The sequence below is a fragment of the Mustela nivalis genome (genome assembly GCF_964662115.1).
Source record: "Mustela nivalis genome assembly, chromosome: 2".
NCBI lineage: Eukaryota > Metazoa > Chordata > Mammalia > Carnivora > Mustelidae > Mustela > Mustela nivalis.
Window position 1 is genome coordinate 77,452,320 of NC_139021.1, and position 23,741 is coordinate 77,476,060.

The window sequence follows — 23,741 nt, forward strand, 5'->3', positions numbered from 1 at the left end:
GTTGAAATTTTATTTAAGGAAAAAAAAAAGATGTTATTCAGACAGCTTCCAACTCTCAGCTGCCTAAGTGGCCACTGGAAGGAGTCTATTATTAGTATAGAGAATATGAGTATTCCTGCTCTGAACATCGGTGTGAGTAAATGGTTGGAATGGGTCACTTGACTGTTCTGATAAAGTACTTCATGTCGCCATGATGAAGAATTTGAGATATGTATCTTGAGTTCTTTTATAAGACATTTCTCCCCTTTTCTGAGGATTATATAATCTGTGTAGTGAGTGAGGTAAGATAGGCGGTACTTCTGACTTACTGTTAACAGTTCTTGACTCCCAAATGCTGACATTTTGAACATGAAAAAATAATCAGTTTGATGAGTTGCTTGACAGTTTTTGTGCCTTTTTTTTTGTCAAAATTTTAAAAGTGTGGGGTTTATGTGTAAATACGAACTTAGCAGCAGAACTCAGGCATGGTTGATTTGTAATTTAGTTTGTTATAACTCAATTAAGTAATTGACTACCTCCTGTTCAGGTGCTGGGGGGTGTATCTTCTCTTTACTTTTTCTTCAACCAAATGAATAAAAGGACCTATTGTCCCTAGCCCACATTTTGTAGAGAGACACATTTCATTGCTCACTGTGGTGATTTTCTGTGTTGGGTAGTATGTAACAACAGTTTTCTGATTTGGAGGTCATTACTTCTGCTGGGTCAACATGGAGAAAAATGAATTGTGTAGTTCTTGCCATATTCTTAACCCCATTTAAAAAAATTTTCCTGACTAATCCCTAGGACTATGGGTCAAATAATGAGTCAGAAAATGAAATGAAGACTCTTGGATTTATTCTAATCTTGGGAAATAGGGTTAACTGCTAGACATTGCTCCAGAATACCTTTGGAACAAAGTGCAGATTTAAGGTTTGCTTAAGGTGTTTTAAACTCTTTTGAAATGTTTATCTTGTTATGCTTTTTTCAGTTAATTGGACAGGAAATAATCTGCCCCTTGGGACTAGGTATACCATATTTAACAAAGTGACACATCACAGAAATATTATTTGGTGTCAAATAAAAAGTTCCCCTAACAGAGATGTCTTGGGAAAGAGTCCTTTCTATAATTTACCGTTTGTTCCTTTGTGGAATTAGTAAATATTAACAGCAATAAGATGAATAATACTAGCGTGACAATTTATTTGACATTAGAAAGGATAAAGTATTGCTAATATTTTCATATTCTAGCTATTTACCCTTTTGTTGACATTCATCTTTTAAAGTGATAAATTTGTTTGGTAAATTGTACTGTAAATGAAAAATATTTCTAAGATTTGTTATACCTTTTTTGCATTCTTAAACAGTTTAAAATAATATTTTAATGACAGACTCAATCTGAAGGTCATCATTCCCTTGTACTTAAGATTACTTTAAGGGCAATTTAAGATTACTATCTTTTACTTTTTTTTTTTCTTTAAAGATTTTATTTATTTGACTGAGAGAAACATCAGGAGAGAGAACACAAGCAGAGGGAGTGGGAGAGGGAGAAGCAGGCTTCCTGCTGAGCAGGAAGGTGGACATGGGGCTCGATTCTGGGACTCTAGGATCATGATCTTAGCCAAAGTCAGATGCTTAACAGCTGAGCCACCCAGGTGCCCCAAGATTATTTTAAGGACAGTTCAAGATTTGCCTACAAGCATCAATCATAGTCACCCCCTGCCATTTAAGTTTTTAAATTCTTCGCTCTTGCTGCTGGTTTTCATACCTCCTATAGGCCTGCCTTCCAGCAGCAGCACTTTGTTGCTTGAACTCCTATAGGTGAGGTTGTCTTTAAGGTATACTCTTTAGTTTTGTGCAGTATGTTAGTATACTAGATCAGAGTTGTTAGAATCCTGTCTAAAACAAATTTAAGTCGATTCTAGGCAAAAGTATATTCTTTACTGTGTTTTCCTCCCCTTCCCCCCCCCCTGGTTTCTGCTATGGTGCATGCATTTATGTAACTTAAATTTAAAAAAAGAATTTTTGGTATTTGGTATTGCAGGTCCATAACTTAGATGAGTATTTGCTGAATTAATTTGGATAAATGAGTCTTTCCTTTTGAGAATTGTAGAAATTTTCCTTTTCCATTTCTGCTTTAAGAAAGAGAAATGGAGATAACTTGAACTTTGAATTCAGATAATTATTTTATTTTATTACAAGCTCATTTTAAATTATCAATCCATATTTGGAGGTAAATAGATATTACAGAAGGCATTTTTCTTATTATAATTAGTATTCTATATAAACAGGTATGTATGCATATATTTATATGCTATATAAAAATAGGGTTGTTGTTTTTTTTTTAATGTATTTCATAGAGGCAAGGAGCAAGCACGAGTGGGGAGGGCAGGAGTAGCGGGAGAGAATTTCAAGCAGACTCTGTGCTGAGTGTGGAGCCAGACCCTGGGCCTCTGTCTCATGATCCTGAGATCATGACCTGAGCTGAAAGCAGGAGTTGGTTGCTTAACTGACTGAGACACCCAGGCACCCCAGAAATAAGGATTTTTTTTTAATACAGCATTGAAAATTATCTCCTATGCATCAGCGTTTTAACAAATTAAACCTGTAACATTGCTAGTGAATCTGTGGTGCTCCCCTGTCCCCACTTTTTTCTTTCAATTTTTAAAATTTTAGTGATGCTCTGTATTGTTCTTACAGTTTTTATGCTCAAGACACATAGAAGTATTGGAAATCATCATTTTCCCCCATTGACATTGCCAAAGTTTTCACCCAGTCTCCCCCTCCCATGGCTGTGTTCAGATACTGAAACAGTGAAGCCTGTTTTAAGTGGATTTAATATGCGACATTATAATCTATGCCCAGTAAGAACTTTTTTAATGTAAACATTATGATTTTGTGTAGCCATCTTTTAGGAGACTGCTAATAACAGATTATAGAAGATTAGATGGTCATATGTTATTTGATAAGTGTTCTTTTGTGAATTTACCCTATGACTATAAATTGGGCCCTTTTTGATAGGTCTGTTAATATTTAAAGAACATTAGAAAGAGAAATTGAGTTTTTCATTAAGAATGAAATTTGTCTTAGTCACATTTTTATAGACTTAAATATAGATATTTAGATAAAATGTATGTATTTGAGTGTGTATACTCACACATGGACTCGTTCTCAGACTGGTTTAGTTTTTTATGACCCCTTTTGAAAAGTTGAACTAGTGATTTGTTTAAAAAACTACATATCTTTTTAATAAGAAGAATTTCATTTCATTTTTTTCTTCCTGAAGATTTGGCAGTATAGTCGCTTTGAGTCACTGAATACTACTATCAGTATTCTGTAATGAGAGCTGGATTTAGGGGTGAGAAAGCGGATTCTAGATTAGAGCTAGTGAGCTTTGTCAAAGTAATGTAATTCTCACGTGGGTCTGAGAACTCGGGACCAGGGAAGTCAGGGTTAATTCCTAGTCCTACCCAGCTTGTGCCTGGGACTTGGAGTAAACCACGTAATCTTTTTTCTATAAAACAGGGATAATGATTCTTGTCCTTACCCAGTGGTTCTGAACTAGGCACCACCCTTGTAGGGGACACTGGGATGAGTTTCAGAGTATTTTTGTCATCATCGGGGAGCTACTTAGTTTCCAGACCCGAGGAAGCCAGGGAGGCCAGCTGCCCTGCAGTGTGAGGGACAGTTGCACTGGGAAAGAGTTGTTCTGTAAAGACATCCAGAAATGCACTCTTGAGATACATTGACCAGCCCCTTGTGAGGGTCACGCACTGCCATGCACGTGGGAGCACTTTGAACTATGCAGGCACGTGCTCAACAAAGAGAAGACAGTGTCCTGCTCTACCACTTCCTTGTTAACTTTTCCTTTTCTCAAAGTGCATTTGGGAATATGACATATCCTTCGAATAACATTATGTTCCCTTTCAAGAGAAATTTGAATGCAGTCGTCCTTTCTTTTAAAGACAGCGTGGATCATTTTCTGTCAGTTTCACTTGCTTTCATTATTTTTGTTTACTTTGGCTGTAAGAAGCCTATTTCCAGAAGAATAGCAAATGTGATAAATGATACTCAGTGGACCACAGTATACAAAGCTGTGTCCTGCATTGAGATGGATGGTGAATGATGAGCCTTTCCCTGCCTCCTTAGGTCCCAGTGGGTCTTGTAAAGGAGGAGGACTTATGGACTATTTTGCTTCTCTTCTTCCCTGATCTCTATTTCCTATAAATAGCCTCCTTCCTTCTTCTCTCTCTCTCTGGCTAAGAATATGGAGCCATTTTGGGGGGAGATATTTTCTGTGGCCCTCAACAGGCTTTTTAAGGTTCTCCAGAAACTAAATGGGTCAGAGAAAAGGATGTGGCCACATTTCTTGTGACTTCATGAAGTTGTTGATATGTGCTGAACTTTGGAGGAGGTTATATGTAAAGAAGTTAGAAGAAAGGTATACATACTACATAAAATATACATATTATGTCAACCTTTATTTAAAGGTTATTTAAAAAAAATTGTTCGCCAATGAGTGCTTTATTTTTTTTTCATTACTTTTGAGTAAGAGTTTTATATGTGTGGTGTTGAGTCTGAGTAGAATCGCTTCTTTTTCAAAATCTTTATTTTAGGGGCACCTGGGTGGCTCTGATGGTTGGATGTCCACATTCAGCTCAGATCATGATCTCCAGGTCCTGGCATCCGGCCCCACATCGGGCTCCCAGCTCAGCGGGGAGTCTGCTTCTCCCTCTCCCTCTTCCTTTCTCCCTGCTTGTGTCCCCCTCCCCACCTCTTTCTTTCAAATAAATAAATAAATAAATCTTGGGAAAAAATCTTTATTTTATGTAACATGTTTTGAGAATTAGATTGAAAACTGTTTTTGAAATGATTTATCATTGTAAGTACTTTCAAATTACTGAAATAATTCAGCAAAAAGAGGTGTTCAATAAATGTCTTCTTCTATAATGACATTGTTTGTTTTATTTTTAAACAGAGACAAAGCATGGAGGACACAAAAACGGGAGGAAAGGAGGACTTTCTGGAAGTTCATTTTTCACGTGGTTTATGGTCATTGCATTGCTGGGCGTCTGGACTTCAGTAGCTGTCGTCTGGTTTGATCTTGTTGATTATGAGGAAGTTTTAGGTAAGGATTTTGGTATTGTTTCTTGTTTGAGTTTGTAAGTATGAAAGACATCCTTTAGTAATCTTAAAAATTTATTATTATTTTGGGGGTAATTTCTTTAGCCTTTCAGTTGTTCTCAACAGTGCAGGAACAAAAGGGGATGTTATCAGGGTTCCCTGGGAGTAGTGGCTTTTCAGCTTCTTCGAACATAATTTGTAGTAAAAATAAAAAATTAGTATTTATGTATGTATATTGCACAGAAAAGTTTTATCAAATAGTGCTTAACTCTTAGGAAATGCAGTACTGCATAATTTCTGTTCCATTGTATTGTATTATGAATTTTAAACATTCTTGGGCCACTGACTTTATGTCAGGACCCAATTTGCAAGACCCTACCTTAGAGAGCATTTAGAAGCACACCCCTTTGTCTTTGTTGGAATGAATCAGTGTGTGTGTGTGTGTGTGTGTGTGTGTGTGTGTGTGTGTGTAGGTCCTTTCTGTATGCTGTTGAGGAGATTGCCATGTTTTTTTCTGATAGTTGTCTTCCTTTCTCCTATTTTTCGTTTTCTCTCCCCATAATCACTGCAGTTTTTCATGACTTTTTACATTAATGATTCTTTACCATTTTTGGAGTCATACTTTGAAGTCACAGTCTTTTTTTAAAGTTGAGATAAAATTTACATAATGTAAAAATCAACATTCGTAATATGTGAAAATGTACAGTTTATTTTTTTTAATATATTCCTCATGATCTAATTCAGAATATTTCCATCACCCCTCTTCCCCTCTCCTGGCAGACACTGATACACTTTCTATGTCTATGATTTTCTTACTCTTGACATTTCCTATAAATAGAATCATACAATATGGGTCCTTTTGTGTCTGCCTTTTTGCATTTAGCATACTGTTTTCAGGGTTCAGTACTTACTGCATTTTACAGCTGAATAGTATTCCATTGAATGGATACACACCACATTTTGCTTATCCATTCATCAGTGGTGGACCTTTGGGTTCTTTCTACTTTTTGGCTATTGTGAATACATGGTCTTCCTCTAATGATCCAGTGAAAAATAATGGGCCCTGTCACTGAAAAAAAATGCACGCTCCTCTAGATGTACCACGTTGCTTCGAAACCCACCCTGCCTTCCATAAAGCCTCTGCACTTCTGCTCTAGATGTTAGATTACAGCCATCTTTCAGTGGGGGGAGACAAAACATGCTGTTGGATAATCCGCCGTTGAAATTTTTCATTATTTCTTAAACAGGAGTGTCTCTGGATGGATGATAGAGTAATAAAGGAAGAATTTTAGTTCGGAGACAAACTTCTGAGTACAGATCTGTGCTTTTGTTGACTTACACAGTGCTGTGTTGCTAGGGAACGTCTATTAGACAAATGAAGAGATTTAAAGTCTTTGTACTTTTAAGGGCAAGTTAACAATTTTCATGTTTTTACATGCACGCAGCCAAAGCAAAGGACTTTCGTTATAACTTATCGGAGGTACTTCAAGGTAGGCTATTAGAGGTACATTTTAAGTCTACTTGTGTCGGTCTCTAAAATCTCATCCTTATTCTACTAATTTAGTTATTCCCTGCATCTGAGAAAATAGGTGGTATAGGACCAATGTCCCCCTTTGAGTATGTCAGAAAATATGGTCTTTTTAATGTTACTTGAGCTCTCTGCTATAGATCGCCTCCATTTGCCAATCAGCCCTCCTTATTTATATTTTCTTAGCCACAGAAATGATAACTTTCTTATCTCTCTGTTATTGTTATTGTAATTATTTTTATTTTTAATTTATTTTTTAAAGATTTTATTTATTTATTTGAGAGACAGAGATCACAAGTAGGTAGAGAGGCAGGCAGCAGGTAGCCTGATGTGGGACTTGATCCCAGGACCCTAGGATCATGATCTGAGCCAAAGGCAGAGGCTTTAACCCACTAAGCCACTCAGGTGCCCCTTTATTTTTATTTTTAATGTGTATGTGTGTGCTTTTTATACCGGACTTCTACTTTGCTAGTTAACTATTTTCCTAAGTATAACGAGGGCTCTGGGAGGGTAAAGATTGCGCATAGCCACTCTACTTCACAAGTTCTGCCTGCTCTCCTGCAGTGTCTTAACTTACATCTTATTAAAGAGTTGGGAACAGTGTCGCAGATTGGTTTTTTCGTACTAAAGGCTCTGTCTGTGGATGCTGTTAAAAACACTGCTGTATATGATGTCTCCTCACAGCCACTGTCTAGTGCTGAGTTCTAAATGATGTTGATTTTAGGATTTCTTTTTTTAGGGAATTGAATGTATTTGACTTAAGTTTGGAGTGCTAAACATGGCAGTGCTCCTAGATGATAAAACCTTAAGATAACATTTTACTCTGCTTGAAGAGGAAAGGATATGGTAGTACTGTCTTCTCAAGTAGTTTGTTTTAAGCTTTGTGTGTTTTTCTTGGTAGTAGATAGCCAGTGCTAGTTAAGGTTTTTTGTTTGTTTGTTTGTTGTTTTGTTTTTTTAAAGGCTTTTTAAAAAGTTTTTTATTTCTTAAAGATTTTATTTATTTGACAGAGAGACAGCAAGAAAGGGAACACAAGCAGGGGAGTGGGAGAGGGAGAAGCAGGCTTCCTGCTTGGCAGGAAGCCTGACATGGGACTTGATCCCAGGATGCTGGGATCAGGACCTAAGCCAAAGGCAGACACTTAATGACTTAGCCACCCAGGTGCCCCACTAGTTAAGTTTTAAGTGGGATAATTAAGATTATTTTTTTGTCATTTCAGGAAGCTAGTCTTATTAACTATATATTTCCAGAAGTCTTTTTTTTCAAAGTTGATTAGTGATGTTTCTGTTATGAATCATTATTGTAAAATATAAAATTAATTACCCTCATATTTTTAATATTTGATGTTATTTGTTTATATTTAGTCTTTATTTGAGGCTTGGTGGATGTTCTTTTTATTTTGAATATTGGTGGTGAGGAACTTTCATTACTGTAGAAGCATTACATTTTAATGTAACTGTTAGAAATCAAGAATGTTTCTTATATATGTGGAAATTTTTACCTCAACTGTTTTTGGTAACATAATAAAAAATTCATCTGAAACGATTAAATCAGGGGATTATTAAAACTTTAAGAAGATATTATCTCAGTTATAGTTCTTAGATTGTAAGGCGAACATTTCCTGAATCTGTCAGTGAATCCTCTTATCATTTTTAGGTAATATCTTCACTTAGCACTGCTTTTCAGGGTTCAGAGAGCAAAGAATTGCATGGATTGGTAATATTTATGGCTGATGGTCAGGACTGCATTAAGGGGTAATACCTTATCAAACTCGTTTTCCCTTTTCTTCCCATCCATCTTTTCCTCCCTCTTGCAGGAAAACTAGGAGTCTATGATGCTGATGGTGATGGAGATTTTGATGTGGAAGATGCCAAAGTTTTACTAGGCAAGTAGCGTTTTCTTTTTTATTAATGGTGTAAAATGCTGGAAAAACAGTATCTTTGCCTTGATAATATGTATGTCCAGTCACACACATTTTTTGGATGATGTTTTCCCACTTCAATTCTGTATTTCATTCTTACTGAAATGGCTTAATTTTTTTCCCATGGACTTATATTTCAGCATACTTTTATAATAAATGGTTAAGTATAGACCTCTTGCACATATATTTTCATAAGCCTAATTTCAGATCTGTGTTCAGATTTAAAGTACTTTCTATTCTGAACTTAATATCTGAACATATAAATAATGTACTAGCCCGTTTTCAAAGATGGTAATTATAGCCACTCTTTAGCATCAGTTGACGTAATTCACTTCCATTTGAAACTAAGTTTCTAAAGGCTTACATAAATCCATTTTGAAATAAAATCATGGTAGCCAACATTTTAAAATGTCACATGCATGTTTTTAAAGGTAACATTAAAATATGAACCAGTAGTTTTTTGGCCGGGTTTCATTATTTTAGAAATCTTGAGCCCTTCTCTTTCTATCACCAGAATTACCTATCTTTATCATTGAGATATTTTGTGTAATGTATCAACATGTGATATTCCCTCATTTGTTTTAAAATGCTACCTTCCTAGAAGGGATAATGCTGATTTTTAATACGCAAGCTTTGTGTAATCTGGCCTGGTGAGATGTGTGTTTCTGCTTGTTAAAGAGCATCACTTCCTTTTCTTTACTATTAGTAAAGAAGTGTATATTAGTATAGTAGTATAGTATTAGTATAGTAGTGTTACATGTATGCTATGTTACATGTATACTATTAATATAGTAGTGTTACATGTATTAAATCTTATATATTAAAGTATTTAAAAAATAACAAATACATTATGGTACTCTATACCATGCTTACCAGAATAATGGTGCAGAGAAATTCAACTTGGACCCACAATTTTGTGTTTATTTTATGGATATGAAAAAAATGAGAGGGTATCACATCTATAACCAATGAAACAATTTTTGGTAGATTAATCTTAACCTCCTTATAAAATAGTAAGTTCTAAATATGGAAAAAAGGGTTTTAGTTGTGATTAAATGTAATTTAGCTTCTCAATTTTGACTTTAGTTTATGTTTTCTTATTACTTCTCAGTGGGAATCATGTTTGCTACTTAACAGTGGAAGCTTACTCTTTTTTTTTTTTTTAAGATTTTATTTATTTATTTGACAGACAATGATCACAAGTAGGCAGAGAGGCAGGCAGAGAGAGAGAGAGAGAGGAGGAACAGGCTCCCTGCTGAGCAGAGAGCCCGATGCGGGACTCGATCCCAGGACCCTGAGATCATGACCGGAGCCGAAGGCAGCGGCTTAACCCACTGAGCCACCCAGGCGCCCCGGAAGCTTACTCTTGATGAAATTTTTTTTTTCCTGTCTTAATCTTAATGGAATTTTTTATGTAATTTTGTCATTACATATCTAAATTTTTCTTTGGATATAGTAAATCCTCAGAAGACTATAATCCTAGACATGAAAAAGAAGTAAGATATATAGAATTTAACCTATCAGAATGATGCTAATTTGCTTGCCTGTAAGTGGTTTATTATTCCACTTACTACTTTGCTTTAAATGATGAATTCTGAATAGTGAACCTTGTTCATTTTAAAGATAACTTCATGTGGTCCATGTTTCCTCACTTATAGAAATAATATTCTCATCTGCTATATTTTGTTGGTTTTTTTTTCTTTTTTTTTTTTTTTTTGCTTAAAATCAGCTATGTGGTCTGTCAGGAAATATCAACTATTAAAAATTGAAATGTTATTTCTTCTATAGCCCACACTGTTTTCTATAGAAAACTTAAATTAGGAACTTGATTTTTAATATTTTAATAGATTATAAGAGTTTATTTCCTATAAGGTTTTTAAGCAACCATTAAGAGGTTAATTAATTGTATCTTTGAACATTGCCATTTGCAGTAGACATGTATTTGCTATGGGCAAGTCATAACTTTTTCCATTTGCAAGAATTATATATTTGGAGTGAGAACCAAATTTGGTGAATCTCAGAGTTCATTTTGGTAATTTGACTATTAAATGCATAAAGGCTAAAGTAAATGATTTTATCATATTTTATCATATAAAGGTACTAATTCATAGTTAGCTTGTGGCTTCACAGTTAGCTGGAACAAACCAAAGGTGAGCTGTCAGGCTCACTTAGGTCCTCTGATCTTATTTCTATAATAATTGAGTTCTCTGCATGAAATACTGGCTTGCCTGGAATTGAATTTTATGACTAAAGGTCTTGCCTAGTTTAGCGAGGTTATTGTAGCTTAGTTGTGCCTCTCTTACTCGCAGGAGTTTGCAAAGAGAGCCTGGTGAAATTCTTGGGGACATTAACGGGCTCTGTATGTTCAGGGAGAGGTTATGCGGAAGCAAATTCAGTGAGCGTGTACCCAAAAAGAAGCAAGGCTTCCTCGGTGCATTTTCACTGGAGAGGCAGCTCAGAGGTAAGGGCTTTGGATTAAGGCACCAGGAAACCAAAGGGCAGACTCAGGTAGGAAGCTAGAGATTAGGGGAGAGCTTGTTGTAACTGTTGAAATAGCTGAGCTTGTATTAACAGTTGAAATATGCTGAGCTTTACTATGTTTGACATTTCTTTGATGAGTATTTCCTTCTCATTCTTAAATTTGCATAATCTAAATCTTATCAATTTGAGGAAGTGTACACTTTCATATTTATATTTTATATTTTAAGGTTTGGCTTTTCTTTTGAAATACCAAGAGAATGAAATATGTTTGAGTAAATCAAGATATTCTGAACAGCCGTCATTAATTTTATTTCATTGTTTCTGGCCATGGCGCTTATGATATACTTTGAAAATATTCTAAACCTTTCCTAGTTTACATAGCTACCTACTTCTGTGGTCAAATTATTAGAATAAATTATCTCTGATATCAGTTTGGGTTATTGAAAACTACATTGTTGGAAATTGTATTCTTTGAAAACTTGTTTCCCAAATAAAATCAACAGGAAAATGGTCCAGGTACCAGTTGCTAAGAGTAACATCCTTTTCGAGTAATGCCACCCAAGGATTGCATGATTGTCCTTTTGTCTGTGACTAGCACCTTGCTGGCCCCATGTCAGGTGTGGCTGGAGAACACAAGGGAAGCCGGTCAACAATTCCTAGAACCTTGGTAAGCATCTGTAGACCAGACAGATGCATAAGTGAACTGGATCTTGTCCACTCAGAGATGCTCACACCCTGCCCTTGGGGTCAGGCCTGCTCTTAGAGACTAAGGAATTACATACCCAGAGTAATTCCTTTTTCTGTTTGGTATTTGGTAATATTTTTGTCTTAAGAACCACAGGAAGGTTGCATTGTTCAGGTACTTTTGCATATTTGTTGAATCCTTCAGCTTGTCATACTGAAGGCTGGTAAAGTTTTATATTTGATACTTAGAAGTACTAATATTTGAAAATAGAGGAAAAAATAAACATGTTTATTATAAATATACAGCTATAGTGGTTTTTTTTTTTTTTTTAAAGATTTTATTTGTTTATTTGATAGAGATCACAAGTAGGCAGAGAGGCAGGCAGAGGGAGAGGGGGAAGCAGGCTCCTTGCTGAGCAGAGAGCCTGATTTGGGGACTCGATCTTAGGATGCTGAGATCATGACCTGAGCTGAAGGCAGAGGCTTAACCCACTGAGCCACCCAGGCACCCCAGTTATTTATAATGTTTTAAGGCAGGAAGTAGAAAGAATGTTATTCCCGCAGAGATTTCAGTGGGAATACAGATCTCCTCTGTTCATAGTACTTGTCAACTGTTAAATTCAGTGAAAAAATAATCCAGTTGTGTCAACAAATAATTTAAATACCAAAAATACTAACTGGAGTTTGTTTTCTCCCCCTGACCCCCATACTTGAACAATGATATGGTGTAGTTCTTCTGTGCACTGAAGTGGGGATAAAACACTGTATACTTTAATATTTATGCTAGCTGTCTTACTATTGTACCTTACCTGCCAATCTTGATTCCTGGCTCTTACACTACATGGAGAAATGGTGAGTTGCCAAAGCCCAGCCTACTGAGTGAGGTGGTTATCATCAAGAAAGCTCTCAAAGTCATGTTTACATTTCTTACAGGCAGAACTTTCTACCCTGTGTTTTTTTCTCTTTCAGAATTACTGGTCTTGTTATATAGGGCTTGGCTGTATTGGTAGATTTTTATATTTACTGGGCTGAGAGAGGTTTCTTACCCAAAGCCAGTTCTAAACAGGAAAAAAAAAAAAGATAAAACCAATACATACTTTGTTTTCTTTACATCGTGGTGGCCCATTTTGGGAATAATATTTAAAAAAACAACAGGAGTCATGGATCTTTTTAGTCGAAGCTAACTTCTTGGGCTTATGGGAAGAGAGCTTTAAATATTCCTGTTGCAAATGACTGGCTGGGGCCTTGGTCAAATTTAATATTGGTTAGCAGAGTGAATTATTACTAATAGCTGACTCTTAGTGGTCAGAATTATAGGGCCATGAGTAAGTAGCCAGAGTACTGGAAAGCTAACATTTGGTAGTGGGAACATTTCATTATCTGACATAATTTGAATAAATTTTATGCCCATCTGTGAATGCTATAAACAGTAATCTTGCTAGTCATATTAATCCCAGAGTTTCTTAAGTAAACTCTATGTCTGAAGGGGAAAAATGTAAGGAAATGAACCTTTTTATTTTCTTCAATGAATATTTATTGATATATGTAAATGCTTATATAATCAACTCTCGATAATATCTGGTTGGTAAATCAGCAAACATGGAGGCTGTCCAGAAGGATCTTTTTACCCTCATATTACTTTTATTCGTTCTTCCCATTGACATTAATCAGTCAATTTTGGCGAATACAGTTTTGTTTTGGGGCTGTAGATTCTCTAATGAGGGAAAGGCAAACCTGGCTAGGGGCTGGTAGGAGTGGCAAGGATTGGTGGAATTGTGCCTTTCCTGCAGTACATGATTGAGAGTTGATTGTAAGGTGTGGATCTTAATCGGTTTCTTTGTTTTCCGAAGTTACCTTTTCTGTTAACGTCTGTGACCGTGATGCACGTCCTTTTTGAGATCACTCTTCCTCAGCTTCTTTTTTCCACCTAACTGCTCTCCTTCTTTTCTCTTTCTCTCTTCCTTTATTCTTATGTAGGCCTGACCAAAGATGGCAGTAATGAAAATATTGATTCTCTTGAGGAAGTCCTTAATATTTTAGCAGAGGAAAGTTCAGATTGGTTTTATGGTTTCCTCTCATTTCTCTATGATATAATGACTCCCTTTGAAATGCTAGAAGAAGAAGAAGAAGAAAGCGAAACCGCAGATGGTGTTGATGGTACGTCACAGAACGAAGGGGTTCAGGGCAAGACTTGTGTCATTTTGGATTTACATAACCAGTAACTTTGATTCAGGGACTGAAGTCATTGGCTTATGAAAACCTGCAGCAGTGTCCTGTTTCTTTCTTTCCTTTGCTCACCCAGGGCTTCACGAGCAGTGGGGCAGCTGTGATCAAACCGTACAAGGCAACCATGTGATCTTTCTCCCCAGTCCAGCTCCTAGCTAGTCCCTTGCTTGGCTCCCCCACTTCTAGTGAAGAAAGTGGCATTCCTCATTCTTGTAGTAGTGCATTGAGAATGATATTCTTGGTGGTATAATTGGTTTCTGTATCGTTTTGTTTCAACTTATGTTGTATTCACAGCACTAAATTTAGAAGCTTCATAGCAAATTGTTTTGTGATTAACCCTTGATGCTTGTCTTTCTAACACACTATTAATTGAGATGATTATAATGGACTTGATTATAAAAATGTTTCCAGCATGATTCATAAATTAAATGATTCTCTGTTGATCTTTAAGATGACTGATGTGTAAAGTGATGGTTCTTTAACATGCTGATATTTTTTATTGTAATTTGTTTAGGTTAACTGATTTGTCAGATAGGTTAATACAAATTTCAGTGTAAAATTCTGTACTAATGGTGCTTTTAAAATAATTTGAAAATAACCCCATGTTTTTGCCTTAGGGTAGTGAAACTACTGTATTCAGATAGTAGTAGGTCTGAATATTTGTCTATGAAAGCAAAATTTATTTTTAATTTTATTTCCAAATATACATCCAGAGAAAGTAATTTGTATTTTTTTTAAGCAGGCATATTACACAAGAGGGAAAATGTGAATATGTATCTTAAATAATGCTGTACATATTAAAATTATTCATCCTAAATAAGTCTTTTTTCATTTTTTTCCATGTATCTCCTTATTAAGTGGCTATCACCCTTGGCTTAGGTAGAACAATGGTTTTTAGATTTATAGATTCACTTAAGTGGTAATTCTTTTCAGGAGAATAAATTTTTTGCCATTTGAAGACCTTAAAAAACATTTTTGAATCAGTTCATTTAAAATGAGTTTGCTTCAGTAATAGCAAAAGGAATTATGTTAACCTTATATAACATGCATTCATAAAATGAGATTTCATCTGTTTCCTTACCGCTTGAAAGCGATTAGGACCTCTGGTTTCTGCTACCATTTTAGGGAGTGCAGTTTTGTGTTTTTAAATCTCTGAGCCTCTAGGAAATTTAACTTGGCTTTGATTCCTCATTGAGCTGAAAATTTGAATATATTTCTATTTTTGAACATTTTTATGTATTTAACTCTAGTAATTTCTTCTTTTCAAATATTCATTCCTTGCGTTTTAATATGTAACCAAGTTGCTTTCAGTAAGTGGAGAAGTCACGCATTTTTTTCAGAGGGGAACATGACAAATTTAGTTTTTCTGTTGGCAATCAGGACCCTAGGCTATCCAGCTATTTGTATTTATTTGACCAAGATCACAAGTAAGCAAAGAGGCAGGCAGAGAGAGGAGGAAGCAGGCTCCCTGCTGAGCAGAAAGCCCAATGTGGGCTTCTATCCCAGGACCCGGGGATCATGACCTGAGCCGGAGGCAGAGGCTTTAACCCACTGAGCCCCCAGGTGCCCCCAACTATTTGTAAGTATGTAGCATAACTCAGCCATAGCCAGAGAGTTTAAAGTATCAAATGAGAACTGGGGGAAACACTACCGTTTCCCCCTTTGCTCTCGACTTATATGTGTCAGAAGAAACTGCAACTTGCTCATCTTAAAAAGCATTATTTTAAAGCTACTTTTGCATATGGCTGCACACGCTGTACATCGGACAGTTACATGGCTAGTAAAACTCTAGTTTGTCTTTCCCTGATTACTCAGGGAGTATGTTTCATTCTGTTCATGTTTCTGACAGTGAAAAGCTTCAGATTTTGAAATGTTAATATCCTGGAACACAAAAGTATGATTTTAGTAATGTTCTTTTTGAAAGTTTATGTCTTTGTGCATATTGATTGTGTCTTCCACTCTGAGCAGAGTATTGTGAAATACCAACTTTCATTAGGTTTAATTTAAAAAAAGTTTTGGGCCTCTCTCAATGAAATTCACATAGCCAGGTGTCTGAGATGTATCTTTTAAAGCATTCTTGTTTTTCTGTGCTTCATTACTACTAACTCTAGAATATTTGTGATGAGTTCGAGAAATAAATGAACTAAATTTGCATGTTAAGATGTTTGCAATCATTAATTTCTCATCAGGCTCTTTTTTTTGTCATGGTAATGATACTAATGCATGTTTTATGTACAGAAATTAATTATGCTTTATTTTTGTAAGTGAAAAATAATGACATGAAGAGATAATTTTCTTTTTATCTAATACCCCACCGTTAGTCAGCCCTGTTGAAAAGTTTCCGAGGAACGTAAAACCTAGGGAGCTGGTGAACCCCTGACTTCTGTGACTTCCTTCAACTTGTAGCAAAGACTTGTTTTTGTGAGAAAAAAATAAAGTTGTTTGCAAAACTAGTGTAGAGTATTTTGAAGCTGATCAAAATTACTTCGCTTAAATTTTATTTATTGTATCTTTATGATTTTTAATTTTTCTAACGATTTATTGTTTCATTTTCATTTCATAGTATAAATATTTCCCTAGTTTTATGCCTTTTAAGCTTATTAGAAAGGCAAAATTCTGTACATTTGAGTACTGATTTGTAGTTGAATGGAGTTTGGAGTTGTATCACATTTACTCTGCTTTTCTAACTTAAAACACCCAGAACTTGGGGGCATGAACTCTGTATACAGATGTCATCTTGCCTCCTCAGACCTGGCCCGCTTGTTTCTTGAGACCCATTGCTATGTGTCCAGTTTTGTTCTCTGAAGTTTGGCTCAAAAACAAGAAAGTGGCACTCTGGGTGTTTCTTTTCTGCACTGTAGCTTCCTTCAGGCCTGATTTTCTCCGAGACAGGAGTGGTGGGGTATGAGTCAGTTGGAGAGCCGTCTTCTGGGTGCTGGTCGTATTGAATCCCTGAGGCCTTGCCACCAGCTTGCTGTTTGGAAGAATCACGTCAATGCTTCGGGCATAATGGAATGCTGGGTGATCCTGCCTTTTCATCTTTTACTCGATTCTTCTGGGAATTACCTACCTGTCTCATAGAGCTGTATCCAAACATGTGAGACAACTTTTCTGCTTGCGTTCTAGTTTGTTTTTATTTACAGTTAGCTAGACTGAATAAAATGTTTCTGTGTACCCTGACAAAGCTTTGGATAATTCTCAAAAGCAACTGTAGGCATAGGCAGCTATTCTTAATTTGATTGATTCCTTGGTAGATAACACCTTTTGGTGATTGATACCATGATCTTTTCTTTTTTATTTCTTTCTTTCTTTTTTTTTTTTTTTTTTTTAAGATTTTATTTATTTATTTGACAGAGCACAAGTAGGCAGAGAGGCAGGCTGAGGGAGAGAGGGAAGCAGGGTCCCTGCTGAGCAAGAGCCCAATGCGGGGCTCAATCCCAGGACCCTGAGATCATGACCTGAGCTGAAGGCAGAGGCTTTAACCCACTGAGTCACACAGGCACCCTCATGATCTTTTCTAAATAAGATCCCGGTCTACAAAATAAGTAGTTTTCTGTGATTTGGGCTGTGGAATTTTCTTTGATTACAATGCATTATTTGGAGAGTTTTCATGAAATTCACTGACTCAGACTCTGTTAGCACAAGTTGATTGACATAATTGTATGCCAAACAGTTTGCTTCTGATATTTGTTGATCCTTATATAACCAAGTGTAATACATTGGAGTAGATATTAACTAGACTGTGAGGTCCTGAAGTTAGGAACCAAGTCTTAGGCTTCATTTGAATCCCTCTTCAAACCTGAGTCCAACATAGAATATTTATTAAATATTTGCTGGGGTTATTAGTCTTGAGTGATAACCTCGGAAGTTACCCATTGTCTAAGAAAACATGGATGGTTTTATTTTTTAAACCAACTTAAATAAGTGAAAAAATTATTGGACCTTTTTCCCCCAAGAGAAAGGATATTTTGAATTTCATACGGGAAACTGACCTATGCTAACTGATGTCTTCTGATGAGCTTTCTGGTGAGCTTTCCAGGGTCTTTTATGTTCCTATTTGAGTCTGCTTCTTCATGCAAACTTCCGTCTCTGGATGTCATCCCTTCCTAAACTTTGAGTCATTCCCTTTTCTTATGTTCCAATCTTCCCTTCCCCACTTATCGTAGAATATTGGAAGGTTTGTAGCTTTCTTTTTTCAAAAATGTCTGTGATAATATTGTTACACTTATATTTAAAGATAAAAAGGAAATTGGTGTAGTTAGTGCACTGGCATGCCTTTTAGCCAAACATTCTAGAGCTACAGTCTGCCTAGAGCAGAGAACTGTTACTGAGGCATTTGGGACCTTTCTTTTTTATTATTATTATAATTGTTATTTTTGCTACCTGTAGTCAGTGTTGAAATAAATTGTGATGGTTCAGTATGGGAAGGAGGAAGATGAGAAACTGAAGCTCAGGGTGACTCACGGGTCTCACTAGGGACTGTGGTTGTGATGGAAGTGACCAGAGTACTAAGTGATACCCAGCCAACCAAGTGTATGGCCAGCTCTCGGGAAACCTGTAGTAGCTACTTAGGTTTCTGTAACAGAGCCAGTCCTCTAAAATTATGTCTGTTGCACAGGTCCAACCATTGGCTTAATGATTCAGCATTTTAATTTGATACAGAACATTTCATCTTGAAAATGTGTGTGGGATAGTAGCTCTGGGGCCATTGCCAAAATAACATTAATTACTCTTAGGCAACTCATGTTTTAAGGGCAGAACATAAGACCTGTTTTTTAAAATTCCTGTTAAAAAAATTCTCAAAAAGCTAACCGAGCTATTAACATTGATTACCTTAAAAACCGTGATAGTAACCATATGGCGATAGAAGGTAAAGAACATGATGATTACTTCTTTGCCATTCCCTTTGGCTGCAACCACTTCCTGATGCTTTTTTGATGACTGCCTTCAGTTGGAACATATTCTATCAACAAACAACTTTCATCTCAATGAGTTACAGAATACCAAAGTGTTTCCCTTTTAGGCTTTGATTGATATAATTTTCTATATGCTACTTGGAACTATTTTTAAGGAGTTACATTATATTGTCATGAATTTTATTGATTGACAAATTCCATCCCCTCTTTTCTTTGGCCCTGGGCATTGGCTGTCATAGTAGGGAGAGAAAAATAGGGCATGCTTGTTGATTTTTTGACTGTAAAGGGAGTCCACATCAACCATAGTTACAAATTTAATTATCTCTGTAATTAGGGATTATATAAAATTATATAAAAGCAAAATCCTATATACTGCCCTGTGTTTTTCTCTGGGGCCACTTCTTCTCTAATGTCCCCAACTTTTTTTTTTTTTTTTTTTTTTTAAATTTTCCTCTATATCCTGGATCACCACTAACCCTTCCACCATTGGGCTTCACATCGTTTATGGAAAAAGATCTATTCTAAATTTACCCAAACTGAGCCTGTGTAAGGGGCTCACTGCAGTGACAGAGTTATTCTTTTCAGTATGTTCAAAATCTTTCCCATGATCTTCCGTTTTCCAGGGTCACTTTATTCTTCTGGAAAGATGATTTTGCTCTCTGCTTACCAAGATAGTGATCTTTGGCTTCAGTTCCATTGTCTTCCTCTTGCTATACTTTACAACATTTCTTTATTCTCAGAATTTTCTTCATTGTTTCCTTTCATTGATCATTTTTGCAGATGCTGCATCTTGTGGTTTCTCAAGTTAAGTCTTTACCTGCATCTCCCCCTGCATCTTCTGGATGGACTCATTATAAGTTCTCCTCTCTTGCTAGCTCTGTTCTTGTTTCCCGTAGGCATGCCCTTTTTTCCCTCTAGCCATTAAACATGCAGATACAGTGAAATCTTGCAAACCCTTATTCCTTTCTGTCCCTTAGGAACCATGGGAAATTCCACATATCATCAGTTTTGTCTTCAGAAGAAGAGAATCAGGGGCCCCTATTAGCACTTTGGGTTTTTGGTCACCCTTTTACCACCAATGTTGTCTCATTGTAATGTGACCACGTCTTCTACTGCTTGTAAAACTGTAATCTGAAGAACTTTATGGGACATTTAACAACTAACAATTCAGTCACGTCTTCATCCTAAATCTTCGTTCCTGACTTCCTTCCTAAAACTACATTTTTGACTTGAAGAATACTGTTTCTTGACTCTCATTTCTTGTTATGTAGGCACTCCTCTGTTAACTTCCTTTTTTCTTGGTGTTAGGCTTGGTGCTTTCTCTCCTGTCTGTACCCTTTCTTTCTTTCTGGATGTGATCTTTGTGATTTAAATATTAGCTGTGTCGTTATCACATCAAGAATATTGAAAACTTATTGACTGTATTCTTTAAGTTCATCAACTTGAACTAAAGTTGATGCTTTGGAATTTTGTATAGTGCATTGCACACAAACTGGAAAAGTTTTAAATAAAGCCTTATTACTTTATCCTGTTTCACTTAGCTAATGCTAACCTAATATTTTATTAATGTCAAAAGTTAACTCTAGCCTTTTTTTTTTTTAAGATTTTATTTTTTTGTCAAAGAGAGAGCACAAGCAGGGGGAACGGCAGGCAGAGCAGGCAGAGGGAGAAGCAGGCTCCCCACTGAGCAAGGAGCACCATGTGGGGCTCAGTCCCAGGACCCTGGGATCATGACCTGAGCCGAAGGCAGATACTTAACTGACTGAGCCACCCAGGCACCCCAGCTCCAGCCATTTCATCAATACAGTTCTTTCAGCTGTCATGACAGTGGGGTTTGGTGGTTGGGTAGTCTGATTCTTACCACTTTGCTTTTTAACAGGAAAATCTGGGCATGCGTTGAGAGAACATGAAGGAGTCAGGAGAGGGACATGAACAGCATCAAACAAGCATTTTAATGTTTTATGCTAGTTTCTTTTGCACATTGGATATGCCCATGTATTTAAAAGTTAGTATTACAAGAATAAGTTTGGTATTTTATTCTGAAATAAAATTTAGTGGGGAGTAGCCCAAGATGGCAATCAGTCTTATAAGGTGGCATCTGTTTTTAACAGCGCTTAGGAAAGATTCAAGTTTTATTTGTGAAAAATGATTCGTTACACACACACACACACACACACTAGTTATTCTGTATGTATATGAGTAATTGGACAGGTATAGATAGCCATATGAAACAGTTAACTCACATTTCTTTTTAAAATGGAGTCAGTAGTAAAACATACACTAATACTTTTTTTCCACAATTATGAGGATGCTACTTTTTTTTTAAATTGAAGTATAGTTGATACACAATATTCCCATTAGTTTCACACGTACAGCATAGTGTTTGAACAACTCTCCATGTTACGCTGTGCTCACAACTTCAGCTACCATCTGATGATAATGGTATTTTCAACCAAAATAAATTGCCATTCTCAAATGGACTGTCTCACTTGATGGAAACAAATTGCGATGGAGAGAGAAAGAGGAAGGATTTGAGGGATGAAGAATGATTTGAAAAATATATAATGGGAGTGAAAACACCTCATACTGACAGTTGGGTGTGTGACTAGGGTTTTGTAAAACACAGAGTGGATGCTGCTTTGGGACTTTCTTGTCCAACCGCCGCCGCCATTTGTTGCTGAGGGACAGATGGTACTGCCCCCACAGGAGGTTACCAGTAATCACCACACCTCCCACTCTGAGAGCCTAGGAAGTGGGTTGGCAACTTGGAATGCCACCTTGGAAAGTTTGCTGATACATGAGTATAAAATAGCGTTTATGTGATCAGGAGATAGAACTGAGAACATCAGTTGACTGGGATGCCAAATACAGCCTGTTAGAATGAAAGTGTACTGTGAGGTGTAAGGTATTGATGTGTTTTAGAGGTTAAACCCACCATCACAACTCTTATTTGCCAGGACAAGAAATAGCAAACTAGTGCAATGTTTTTATTTTTTTAAATAAATTATTATGTGTGTATGTGTGTTTTAAGATTTTACTTATTTATCTGACAGAGAGAGCACAAGTAGGGGGAGCAGCAGAGGCAGAGGGAGAAGCAGGCCTCCCGCTGAGCAAGGAGCCCCATGTGGGGCTCTATCCCAGAACCCTGGGATCATGACCTGAGCCGAAGGCAGACGCTTAACTGACTGAGCCACTCAGGAGCCCCTACTGCAACATTTTTAGATGAAGAATGAAAAAATTTAGCATATACCTACATGATGGTGTAATTCTTGCTTGTATAATTTCTTTTTATAAAGAAAGTTTGAGTTTGTGGAGGAAAAAAGCAATGATTTTTCAAACAGTAGAGATTGAAATTCTATCAAAATATGCTATCCTTGGGGCGCATGGGTGGCCCAGTCGTTGGGTGTATGCCCTCAGCTCAGGTCATGATCCCAGGCTCCTGAGATCGAGCCCTGTTTTGGGCTCCCTGGTCAGTGAAGAACCTGATTCTCCCTCTCACTCTGCTACTCCCCCTGCTTGTGCTTGCTCTCACGCTCGCTTTCTCTCTCTTTCTCTCACTGTCTCTGTCAAATAAATAAATAAATAAAAATATGCTATCATTTTTTTTGGATGGCAGTGACAATTGAATAGGGGAGTAAACTCCCCTGGTCCTTTCATGTGTGGTGCTTGTAATTGATCATCGGTGCAAGCGGAAGGCCACTGGCAGTGCAGGCATAGCTGAGTGGGAAATGCTATTTCCAGTGGCAATTAGGTTTTTCTAAGCCCACGATTCTTTCAGGTCTACCGTGAGTCATGAAGTTGACTGAATCATAGGCTGATTACAGTGCATTTTTTGTTATAGTGAAAGTAAGGTTTCAAAATGACATAAATGGTAGATATTTATGTGTTGAAGGAGTGTTCTTTTTAAATGGTAAGTTTAACTTAATTTAATAGAGGCATTGATTTTAACTATAGATATTTATTATATTTTAAAAAATACTTCATTTTTAATTCCCTTAATATTTTCTGTTTATAACCTATTTTCATCTTGTAAATGTCAACAGAAGGACCTGGTGGGGTAGCCAAGAGAAAAACTAAGGCTAAAGGTATTTTCTGTTTTTCAAATTAGCGTTGAGTGTATCAAGTTTAATGCTTGAAACTGCATGATATTTTCTAGATACATTAATGCAACTACTAATGCTAAACATTGCTTTTTGATTTGGGTTGCACCTTTGGCCTGTAGTAGTTTCATCAAGATGTCCTTAAAGAATTTCTTGCCTCAAGCCTATAATTTTAAGTAATTTCCTTTTTATTGTATCAAAACTTTTGTAACAGTCTTTAGAAACATATAATGATATCATGGTACTGTTATATCTAAACTTACATCTAAACTTGATACTGTCTAACCTAAAACATAAGTTTGAATTTTTTTAATTACTAGTGGAAAAAAAGATGAATTTTTCACTGATTGATTTCATTTCTTCAGAAGCTCTGGTGACCCTCTATCTTAGAACCTAATAAAAGCCAGTGTGAGCACTTGTAGTTTTCAATGAAACGAAAACTTAGATTTATAGTCTGCAGTACTGCATTTCATTGGTGTAGAGTTTGCTGTGTTTTGATTATTTTAATTCTTCAAAAATTACTGTACCTGACAACCATCATATGTAGGCTAACAGCTTATTGTTACAGCATTTTTTTTTTTTATATCCTTGTGGTTTTTCTTGTTCACATGTCAGTGTTTATGTCCTTTAGGGATAGGGGCATGGGAAAAGTGCATGTTTTTCTTTATCAACTTGTAATATTCTTTTGTGTTCAAGTGCTTGGCATATGGTTTTTAGTTTGTTTTTTGATAAAATATTATGACTGTGACTTGCAGGGCTTTGTGATTTGTATTTTAATCTTAAGG

At 36.4% G+C, this 23,741-nt stretch overlaps 1 protein-coding gene across 3 annotated transcripts in view; it reads left to right on the forward strand.

Annotated features, from left to right (window-relative positions):
* The window catches only part of ASPH (aspartate beta-hydroxylase), a 224,029-nt gene that overhangs the window by 39,579 nt on the left and 160,709 nt on the right, over positions 1-23,741 (forward strand). The window contains exons 4-7 of one of the 3 annotated variants that reach the window (XM_082719000.1): positions 4,955-5,104; positions 6,546-6,590; positions 8,445-8,513; positions 22,900-22,941. In XM_082719000.1, the coding sequence (XP_082575126.1) occupies positions 4,955-5,104; positions 6,546-6,590; positions 8,445-8,513; positions 22,900-22,941 (306 nt within the window). The remainder of the gene's footprint in view (positions 1-4,954; positions 5,105-6,545; positions 6,591-8,444; positions 8,514-22,899; positions 22,942-23,741) is intronic. The other 2 variants (XM_082719001.1, XM_082719002.1) reach the window with 2 other exon arrangements.